General features: G+C 43.1%; 1 protein-coding gene across 3 annotated transcripts in view; it reads left to right on the plus strand.

Annotated features, from left to right (window-relative positions):
- Positions 1-11,992, plus strand: part of LOC115193516 (butyrophilin subfamily 1 member A1) — an 86,881-nt gene that overhangs the window by 25,002 nt on the left and 49,887 nt on the right. Inside the window, exon 6 of one of the 3 annotated variants that reach the window (XM_029752214.1) lies at positions 11,632-11,658. The exons of the other annotated variants lie outside the window; for them this stretch is intronic. Within the exon in view, the coding sequence (XP_029608074.1) occupies positions 11,632-11,658 (27 nt within the window). The remainder of the gene's footprint in view (positions 1-11,631; positions 11,659-11,992) is intronic. 3 annotated transcript variants of the gene reach the window in all.

The raw sequence follows: 11,992 nt of genomic DNA on the forward strand, positions 1-11,992 counted from the left end.
GAAAATGGACAGCCAATCAAATATGAGAGCCATAGTCTCAAAGCTTATGACCTACAAGAGAGAAATGGAAAAAGAGCCAGGTTTGCTCATCTGGTTACCAAGCCAGGATAGGCTCACATCCCCTGTTTGGAAACCTGAGGGAAACCCCCACCACAGCAGTCAGGGAAGGTTCAGGGCCTGTGATTAGGCCAAGAGTTCTGAAGGAGAGGAAAAGTGGTTTTAGTTTTGCCACCAGCGTTACGCCAGCTGTGAAAACAGTGAAGAGCTGGGTTGGAAATCCCTCTAGCGTGGCACTCAGGCAGTGTCCATTCTGTCAAAGAGAACACAGTCTAGGCACCTGCACAGAACTGAACAAGAAGAAACATCAAGAGAAGTTGGACTTTTTGAAGAACAAGGGAACCTGCTTTGTTTGTCTGACCCCTGGACACATGAGCAAATGATGCACACATCAACTTCCTTGTAAACTGTGTTCACGTAAACATCCTACCATGTTGCACATAACCTACAAAGAGGTAAACAGCTGCAAAAGCAACAAAAACAGAAAGCAGAGTGTTACCAATGCATTCGTTAAACTAGATGGAGATGCTGGGAGTCACACTGAGATCCTGATGTAATGCTATCCATTGTGCCTGTGAAGGGAAACATATTTTTTTTTTTACAGAACAGTGGAACCATATGCCTTTCTAGATCGGGGCAGTACAGCTACATTCTGTACAGAATCACTGCTTCAAGATCTCATGGTCCCGGGAAGAAGAACGAACATTCTTCTCAAGACTATCAACAAGCAGGAAGTCCTGAGTATTTTTGTTGTCTCTGGCTTGGAGATAAGCAGCCTTGATGACAGCAGTTTTGCGGAACTCCCTGCCGTTTTCACATAGAAGGAAATCCCTGTAACTAAGGAGAACATTCCTACTAGCGGCGGCTGGTGGGAGGGGCTAAAGGAGGACGGGCTCATTGTAATGGCTGGAGTGGAATCAATGGAATGGAGTCCAACATGTGGTTTCCATGTGATTGATGTTTAATACCGTTCCATTTATTCCATTCCAGCCATTACAATGAGCCCGTCCTCCTATAGCTCCTCCCATCAGCCTCCACCAATTCATAACCAGACAGATGTGAACCAATTGCCATATTTGGAAAAGGTGCGTCTCAAGCAGATTGATGTTGAAGTTGTATTGTAGACAAACATACCTCAGGCCATGGAGCCATGGATGGTCAGAAACTGCCAAGAAGATCGCCCATACACTGTGGGGGGTAATGTCTCCACCTACGGGGAATGGGGAATGTCTCCACCTACGAGCAGTCTCAATTAATGTCACACAGAATCTCTGTGGTAGAGCTGGAAGAGCTGCTGCAGCAACAGGTCAAGCATTATTTCCCAGAGCACCACCATGAGGAGCAGCTTGAAATATCAAGAGAAGATGATCTCTTTATGGAGCGTTTCCCTGTCAGCCAAGCTGGTCACTATAGTTTATGCCTACCACTGAGGAATGAGGATGCAGAATTTCCCAACAACCACTGTGTAGCAGTACAGTGTGCTCTCAACCTGAAAAGGAAACTCAGTTAGAATCCCCAGTTCTATAAGGACTACACCGACTTCATGGCAGACATCATGGACGAAGGCTTTGCAGTGATGGTGCCAATAGACTTACAGAATGACAGCAGCAAGAGAGTTTGGTATATTCCTCACCACAGAGTATACCATTCCAAGAAACACAAGCTGGTATTTGACTATGGAGCGACCTAACAAGAGACATCACTGAATGCTCAGCTTCTACAGGGTCCAGACTTGACAAACCATATCCTTGGTGTTTTGTCCAGATTCTGCCAAGATCCTGTTGCCTTCTCGACAGATATTGAAGTCATGTTCCACCAGGTGAGAGTTCCAGAGCAGGATACAGACCTGAGATTTCTCTGAATCTGGAAAAGGAGCTGGAGGATTGGTGGTGCACTTCTATATGGATTACTGTCTGAAGTCAGCAGCAAGTGAGGAAAAAGCCTTGACACATACTTAGGACCGCACATCCTTGTGTCATAAAGGAGGCTTTAGACTGAACAAATGGATCAGCAACAGTTAAGTTGTTGTTGCCTCTAATCCTGAAGAGGAGAAAGCAAAGGAGATAAAGGATCTGGTGTCATGACTCCCGCCGAAGTCGGCCCCTCTCCTTGTTCGGGCGGCGTTCGGCGGTCGACGTCACCGGCTTACTAGTTGCCACCGATCGATGTTTCACTGTTCGTTTGGTTTTGTCTTTATTGTGTACACCTGTTTTTGATTTCCCTAATTATGTTTATTATTTAACCCTCTGCATTTCCTGTTTGTCTTGTCGGTGATTGTATCCTGTATTTTGTATTAGAAGAAGTTTATTCATGTATTTTAGTAAACACGTATTTTTGTTTACACTCATCCATGTGTCCTGCGCCTGACTCCGACACTTCTTCTAACTAGTGCATTACATCTGGACCGGGATCAGAACATGCTACCAGTAGAAAGAGCCCTTGAAGTACAATAGTGCGTTGAATCAGACTCAATAAAGTTCAAAATATCCATTCAGGACAGACCACTTACCAGAAGACGCATTCTATCTCTGGTGGGCTCTGTTTACGAACCGCTGAGTTAACTGGGCTAATAACCCGCTAACTAGCAAAGAATATCAACTAATGTGCACACGCTCTGATCTGCACTGACCTGAAAAACACATTCACTCGTGGATGATTGAAAGACCACTCGTGGGATACCTGACAATAGAATTCTACTCCATTGCACTCTGCCTACAACAAAATCTCAGACTCAATCTTGCAAAGTTAGATTTGTTTTGGTTTGTTGCATTGAAAAGGGGCTGATATAATGTTGATTTAATCACAGAGAAAAACGTTGATCTATATGGTGGAAACTAATGGGGCAAACCCAGTGAAGTTCAATCTCTCTGCCTGTCCGGGTAATTTCTTCTCCGCGGCATTCCTGGAGTAGGAGCGTGGTTTAGAGGGAACATTGGACGAGAGTGTGCCTGAAGTTCTGGCTCTAAGATGGTGTAACTGGTTGATGGATCTGAATCAGCTGTCAGACTATGAGGTATGGAGATGCATCAAACCAAGTGATTTTGGAGAACCAGTTTCAACTCCATCACTTTCTGATGCCAGTGAGAATGGTAGACCAGACGGGAGATAAGTGCCTAGATTTGGTCCTGCGCCGCTTCCTGTGTGAGGTAGGGTTGTATGCATCTTGTAGAGCATGAACCTGCAGGAGCAAGTCACTGCTTTGATGTTTGCAGAGAACGACAGGGTGTTGTCCAGGTTCACACCTAGGTTCTTGCACTCTGGGAGGGCGACACTGACGTTGTCAACCGTGATGGAGAGGTGTGAGGATATGACGGAGCCGAGTGACTTGGTGTATAGAGAGAAGAGGAGAGGGCCTAGAACCGAGCCCTGGGGGACACCAATAGTGAGAGAACGTGGTGCAGACCCAGATCCTCTCTACTGATGGTTCCCAGTGTCGAAGCCAGTGGATAGATCTAGGAGGACGAGAACAGAGGAGAGAGAGAGTCTGTTTTGGAAGTGCGGAGAGCCTCCGTGACACAGAGAAGAGCAGTCTCGGTTGAGTTACCAGTCTTGAAGCCTGACTGGTTAAGGTCAAGTCGTTCTGAGAGAGATAACGAGAAAGTTGATCAGAGACAGCACACTCAATTGTGATAAAGGTCTATAGTTTTTGACGTCAGATGAGTCGTGTGTAGGTTTCTCAACAGTTTCCCGTGTGTATCAAGAATGGTCCACCGCCCAAAGGACATCCAGCCAACTTGACACAACTGTGGGAAGCATTGGAGGTACCATGGGCCAGCATCCCTGTGGAACACTTTTGACACCTTGTAGAGTCCATGCCCCGACGAATTAAGGCTGTTTTAAAGGCAAAAGTGGTTGCAACTCAATATTAGGAAGGTGTTCATAATGTTTTGTAACCTTCCGCATATGTCAGACTTCTGGAAGAAGTGGACCAAAGATAATCTTCCTGAGTTGCAGGAGCAAAAAATGACAATTTTTGTCCCTGGGGACATGGTTCTCACCGGGATGACTCTGGTCTTTGTGCGAAGTGTTGATGGGTTAATGCTTTGTTACCTGCTGTATATGATGTCTTATGTTAGCTTAGTCAATGGAGTTGAGTTGTGATGAGTGTGTGTGGACTGTACCTCCGACTACATCAAGTCTCTATTAGTCGATACTTGTATAAATTTAAATTCTTAAACTCTTACCGTGTACCTGTTTCTCCTGTGTAATTGTGTGACTTTCTTTGTTTGCTGAAATCCATAGTTTTTTATTAAAGTAGCATTTTACGTGACCTCTGCCAAAGGAGATGTTGTTTGTTAACGGTGAGGGAGCAGTCAGTCATTGCATGACTGATTTAAACAATTTTTTTGGCAGGGGACACCTACAATTAAATGTTTTATGAAAAACTATGGATTTCCAGTCCAACTGACAACGCTATAACAATCAGGACAAGGATAAGCACAGGTACACAGTTCGAGTTAAATAATGGATATTGATAAATGTATCGAGTTGTAGTGTCTGCTTGAAGTCGTAACATTTTACTTAATTGGAAAACAGGTACAAGGAAAGCATTAAAGAATGGGCATTTTTACAAGTATGGACTAGTGAGTGACTGGATGTAGTGACGGTACACTTCTTGGTGCATCACTCTAGAACTCACTATGGAAGATATCCTTATTACAGGGTTCTAAACTATAGCTTCAGTATATGCTGGCTTCCAGTACATCAATAATACATGGACCATTTCTAAACGTTTGTGTACAGTGGTGAGAACTGTATATCTTAATGATTAATATTGGTTAAAAATAATGTATCCACAGATTTTGTGAACACAAACTGGAGTCCAGGTAAAAGAAGGGAATCTTGTTTGCAGTTATAGTATGATAGATAATGAATGTAGTAAATGTTTTATTACATTGTGTCAGTGTGTTTGGCACAAAATTTGACTGAAGTTACCATCAATCTCACCACTGGCATAACACAGTTTCTCTGGACCCCCGCAAGGTCGGTGTTCGCCCCCCCCTGAAATAAAATACAAATCGTAGTATACACTACTGATCGCTGGCCATGGTGCTGAAATCGCGACATGTCTATGCGGCTGCATGCCTATCGAATTGATGATAGGCTTTGTGGTGCCAAGGCTTAGCTTTGGCTAATGGATAAATGTTAACTGGTAAACAGGCCTATTTGGTCGTAATTTTCTATTACTGTCTGGTGGCAATAATGTAATTACTTGTTCAGTAATTAAAGTTGTAAATTCAATCATTGCAGATTGTAAAATAAATGTTTGAAGCAACCGCATACTAATCAGCTACCAGCATATACAACTGTCCTGTATAGAATACCTAAACCTGCATAACATGAGCTGTCCTCTCGCTCTCTCTCAGCTTGGATAGAAAGTTGTGTGTAAAACCAGTCTATTAATAACGCCAAGTCAGTCCACCCTCAAAACACTCGCTAACTAGGGATTCTTTCATTATGCAGTGTACTATATGTAGCTATATACCGTATTTAGCTGTTATTTATACAATTAATAAAAGTTACACATCAAATCGCCTAACAATGAAGGAAAAAGTAGTCATCTTGAGGATCAATTCAGCCACTATTTATTGTTTGGCTAATAGTTTACACAAATGGGCTGCAATATTCCAGGTCAATTAAATCAAATTAAATCCAATTTGAGAGACTCCCCTGGTGTCCTGAAGTCCTAATTTTTTGTGTGCAAATGTTTTCACCACGGCCTGTAGGTCCAGGTTGCGGGTCCGACTGCTTTCTATACTGAGTATTGACAGCCCAGACAGTCTTTCCCGAGACAGTGTTTAGTATATGTCCTTTGTGCTGCACACAATTCAACAATTCAATTTAGTCTTGAATGATGCATGCCAAGATATAACAGAGATAAGGGACTGTTGATATTACTACCACACAGCTCAAACGCCGGTTCACCAGTATGAACAAAATCGCAAACAGGTTATTTTGTTCAAGCCCTCAAGAACTGTTCTCTGCTAATCTGTTTGCATCTACCAATTTATTGTCTGTCCAGTATCCAGACCACCTGTCTCCAGAGCTTCCTCCTATACAGTTAATCTCTTTCCGTAACGTGTCGAGGACGGCAATTAATAAAAGCAGTTGAGCAGACAGCTGTTTTGCACTGTTTCATAAATGTAACCTTTAAACAGCGTACATCCCTCCTATAGACAAGGGGAGAAGGGCATTCTGAGCATATGCAATCTGTCTGCCTCCGCATTAAAAATGACTTCTTTACTTATTTTAGGTTTAAGGAAGTGTGTAGGTCGCATTCGTTATTGTAGTGCAATGAACGTTATGTATTTAGATCCGCCTGCTCGATACAAATTCAGAGACTGATTATCCATGTCTGTGCCTTGAAGCAGTCGCGCCGAATAAATGTTTTTCCAAGGACCGCCCCTTTGACGTAACCTTGCAGTGAAGTAAAATCAATTGATGTAGTGATACTTTCAACCATCAGAGGGAGGCAAATACACGTTTATTCGACAGAGGACGTTGACATTGTCCTAGTAAGGTCTGGATGGTTTTCTGACGTATAAAACGGTGGGAAATCCCAAAAAATAAGTCATGTAAACATAAACATATTTTTAAAAGTAATTATAGTGCCTGATAATAACAAGATAAACAATGTAAAACATACGGGGTCTGTAAAATGTATAAAGGTTCAGAACTTTTGTGAAATAGCACAGTTACAAATACAAATCAAACTGGATGGACATCAGAAATAGAGGAAGGACTAAAAACAAACAAAAAATAAATATTGTAAAATAGACTGTCTGTAAAATGTGTATAAGATGAATAAATTGAAGGTAAAAGCCGAAGTGTTTATTAGTTTACTCCAATTGGGGGATCGGTGGTAGGGTTTGTGGGGAATAATAATAAAGGTATATTCTTTAAAAAAGTATGTATGTCTATATAGGTATGTATATGCATATATGTGTATATGTATGCATGCGTGTATGGATATATATATATTTACCAAAACAATATATGGTGGATTGGAAATGATCAGACAATTACATTGATGGAAGCAATATTCTTCCCACAATATTAAGCTGATCCACCCCTTAAAAATAAAAATAAATAAATCAATTAAAAAAAAAAAAATTCTAGTGCCTGATTTCGGGGAGTGTCAGCTTATGGGCTCCCGAGTGGGCTTTCCACTACATCACCGGATTCCAGCCGCAGGCTCTGGACCATTACATCGGATCTTCGCTAGTCCTGCTCAACATGCCTCAGATAGCCCCCTTGTCTCACCCCCCACACATGCGGAGACCGCACCTAGCTTAACTGGCGCCTCCAGAGAGGCAACCTCTCTCATCGTCACTCAATGCCTAGGTTTACCTCCACTGTACTCACACCCTACCATACCCTTGTCTGTACACTATGCCCTGAATCTATACTATCACGCCCAGAAATCTGCTCCTTTTATTCTCTGTTCCCAAAGCACTAGACATCCAGTTCTTATATACCCTTTAGCCGTACCCTCATCCTACTCCTCCTCTGGTGATGTAAAGGTTAACCCAGGCCCTGTGTGTCCCCAGGCACTCTCATTTGTTGACTTCTGCAACCATAAAAGCCTTGGGTTCATGCATGTTAACATCAGAAGCCTCCTCCCTAAGTTTTCTTTATTCACTGCTTTAGCACACTCCGCCAACCCTGTCCTAGCCGTGTCTGAATCCTGACTTAGGGAGGCCACCAAAAATTCTGAAATGTCCATCCCCAATTACAACATTTTCTGTCAAGACAGAACTGCTAAAGGGGGTGGAATTGCAATCTACTGTAGAGATAGCCTGCAGAGTTCTGTCATACTATCCAGGTCTATGCCCAAACAGTTCGAGCTTCTACTTTTAAAGAGCCATCTCTCCAGAAATAATTCCCTCACTGTTGCCGCTTGTTATAGACCCCCATCAGCTCCCAGCTGTGCCCTGGACACCATATGTGAATGGATTGCCCCCCATCTATCATCAGAGTTCGTACTGCTAGGTGACCTAAATTGGGATATGCTTAACACCCCGGCCGGCCTACAATCTAAGCTAGATGCCCTCAATCTCACACAAATTATCAATGAACCTACCAGGTACAACCCCAAATCCGTAAACATGGGCACCCTCATAGATATCATCCTGACCAACTTGCCCTCTAAATACACCTCTGCTGTTTTCAACCAGGATCTCAGCGATCACTGCCTCATTGCCTGCGTCCTTTATGGGTCCGCGTTCAAAAGACCACCCCTCATCACTGTCAAACGCTCCCTAAAACACTTCTGCGAGCAGGCCTTTCTAATCGACGTGGCCCGGGTATAATGGAAAGATATTGACCTCATCCCGTCAGTAGAGGATGCCTGGTTGTTCTTTAAAAGTGCTTTCCTCACCATCTTAAATAAGCATGCCCCTTTCAAAAACATTTGAACTAAGAACAGATACAGCCCTTGGATCACTCCAAACCTGACTGCCCTCGACCAGCACAAAAACACCCTGTGGCGTACTGCACTAGCTTCGAATAGTCCCCGCGATATGCAACTTTTCAGGGAAGTCAGGAACCAATACGCACAGTCAGTTAGGAAAGGAAAGGCTAGCTTTTTCAAACAGAAATTTGCATCCTGCAGCACTAATTACAAAAAGTTTTGGGACACTGTAAACTCCATGGAGGATAAGAGTACCTCCTCCCAGCTGCCCACTGCACTGAGACTAGGAAACACTCTCACCACCGATAAATCCATGATAATTGAGCTTTGCACCCCCTGCAGCAACTGGCCCAAGCCCCCCCCCCCCCCCCCCCCCCCCCCAAATCCACCCAAATCCGACAGCTGATATTCTGAAAGAGCTGCAAAATCTGGATCCCTACAAATCAGCTGGGTTAGACAATCTGGACCCTCTCTTCCTAAAATTATCCGCCGCTATTGTTGCAACCCCTATTACTAGTCTGTTCAACCTCTCTTTCGTATCGTCTGAGATTCCCAAAGATTGGAAAGCTGCCACGGTCATCCCTCTCTTCAAAGGGGGAGACACTCTAGACCCAAACTGTTACAGACCTATATCTATCCTGCCCTGCCTTTCTAAAGTCTTTGAAAGCCAAGTGAACAAACAGATCACCGACCATTTCGAATCCCACTGTACCTTCTCCACTATGCAATCTGGTTTCCGAGCTGGTCACGGGTGCACCTCAGCCACGCTCAAGGTCCTAAACGATATTATAACCACCATCGATAAAAGACAGTACTGTGCAGCTGTCTTCATCGACCTGACCAAGGCTTTCGACTCTGTCAATCACTGTATTCTTATCGGCAGACTCAACAGCCTTGGTTTCTCTAATGACTGCCTCGCCTGGTTCACTAACTACTTCTCAGATAGAGTTCAGTGTGTCAAATCAGAGGGCTTGTTGTATGGACCTCTGGCAGTCTCTATGGGGGTGCCACAGGGTTCAATTCTCGGGCCGACTCTTTTCTCTGTATATATCAATGATGTCACTCTTGCTGTGGGTGATTCTTTCATCCACCTCTACGCAGACGACACCATTCTATATACATCTGGACCATCTTTGGACACTGTGTTAACAAATCTCCAAACGAGCTTCAATGCCATACAACACTCCTTCCGTGGCCTCCAACTGCTCTTAAATGCTAGTAAAACAAAATGCATGCTCTTCAACCGATCGCTACCCCCCCCCCCCCCCCGCCCGTCCAGCATCACTACTCTGGACGGTTCTGACTTAGAATATGTGGACAACTACAAATACCTAGGTGTCTGGTTAGACTGTAAACTCTCCTTCCAGACTCACATTTATCATCTCCAATCCAAAATTGTATCTAGAACCGGTTTCCTATTTCACAACAAAGCATCCTTCACTCATGCTGCCAAACATACCCTCGTAAAACTGACCATCCTACCGATCCTCGACTTCGGCGATGCCATTTACAAAATAGCCTCCAACACTCTACTCAACAAATTGGATGCAGTCTATCACAGTGCCATCCGTTTTCTCACCAAAGCCCCATATACTACCCACCACTGCGACCTGTATGCTCTTGTTGGCTGGCCCTCGCTTCATACTCATCGCCAAATCCACTGGCTCCAGGTCATCTACAAGTCTCTGATAGTTAAAGCCCCGCCTTATCTCAGCTTACTGGTCACCATAGCAGCACCCACCTGTAGCACGCGCTCCAGCAGGTATATTTCACTGGTCATCCCCAAAGCCAACATCTCTTTGGCCGCCTTTCCTTCCAGTTCTTTGCTGCCAATGACTGGAACAAATTGCAAAAATCACTGAAGTTGGAACTTATATCTCCCTCACTAACTTTAAGCGTCAGCTGTCAGAGCAGCTTACCGATCGCCGCAGCCATACACAGCCCATCTGTAAATAGCCCATCCAACCAACCAACTACCTACCTCATTCCCATATTTGTTTTAGTTTTTCTGCTCTTTTGCACACCAGTATTTCTTCTTGCACATCTTCATCTGCACACATATCACTCCAGTGTAAATTGCTAAATTGTAATTACTTCGCCACTATTGGCCTATTTATTGTCTTACCTCCTTACTTCATTTGCACCAACTGTATTCCAATTTTTCTATTGTGTTATTGAATGTACGATTGTTTATCCCATGTGTAACTCTGTGTTGTTTTTGTCGCACTGCTTTGCTTTATCAGTTGTAAATGAGAACTTGTTTTCAACTGGCTTACCTGGTAAAATAAAGGTGAAATAATAATAATAAAAACATTTTAAGAGTGGTGCAGCGGTCTAAGGCACTGCAGCTCAGTGCTAGAGGCGTCACTACAGACACTGGTTTGACCCTGGGCTGTATCACAACCGGGTGTGATCGGGAGTCCTATAGGGCGGCGCACAATTGTCACAGCGTCGTTAGGGGAGGGTTTGGCTGGGGTAGGCCATCATTGTAAAATAAGAATTTGTTTCTTAACTGAATTATAAAGGTTAGATAAAAAAAAAAATCTAAATTAATTTAAGATGTTACTGAACTGCTGTATTTGAAGTTCAACTCCCTTCTGCCCAGTTTCACTGATGTTGCTATAGCAACTCAAGCTGTTTTTACCATCAATGTGACTGTTCAATGTAACTGTTCCTTCTGCAGAGAGAGCATTTTCTAAACTAAAACTCATAAAGAACTATCTAAGAAGCATTAAGCTCTTGGTCTGATATGAGTTTTTCAACACCTCAGTAAGCTCAAACTCATTGCACTGGTGCTGTCGTAGCCTTGACAACAGCATTTGTTCACTGACTATCCCCTCATACTATCAATCAGTTTCTTTTCACTTTTTCACTTTTTCAGTCACATTCCTGAAGCCCCCCAAAACTATATTTAGCTTCCTACTACATATGGAAATGAAAAAGGTTTCTGAATTAATTTTTGGAGGGATACTGTCAAAATGATTTATTTTATATACGTAAAAATTAAATTGGCTCTTGGGCTCCCCAAGAGCCAGTTATTATAGGTCTGCATAGTTTGAGGTCTGGATTGAACAACACAAATGTCCACTTACAGTAGTTTGTGATATCCATCAGTATGTTGCTCATTTTCATAACCAACAGTCTCTTCCTCTATATTTCAGATTTTGAAACCATCAGAAGACATGCAGGTGTGTTTTATACTATGTGACATCCACAAATTAATTCCTCCCATACGAAAAGTAACATATTATACCAAACAGAGTGTCTCGGATTTACTTACAGAATAATAGCAACTACTTTGAGACCACATTGGTGGATTTGTCAGCTCTAATGCAGTTCCACCTCTGACACTGTTAAAACAACCTCTATGTGTATGTTGGATAAAACAGATCTGATTGGATCCAGCCCTAAATCATGTATTAACATTAGTTTAGAGGTTCTCACCCATGAACTAATGAAAAGTGCTACAGGATGTCCTGTTCTCTCTACCTCAGTCACACATGGACCACTAATAGAGGAAGA

This window comes from Salmo trutta, chromosome 5 (genome assembly GCF_901001165.1).
Source record: "Salmo trutta chromosome 5, fSalTru1.1, whole genome shotgun sequence".
NCBI classification, from domain to species: domain Eukaryota; kingdom Metazoa; phylum Chordata; class Actinopteri; order Salmoniformes; family Salmonidae; genus Salmo; species Salmo trutta.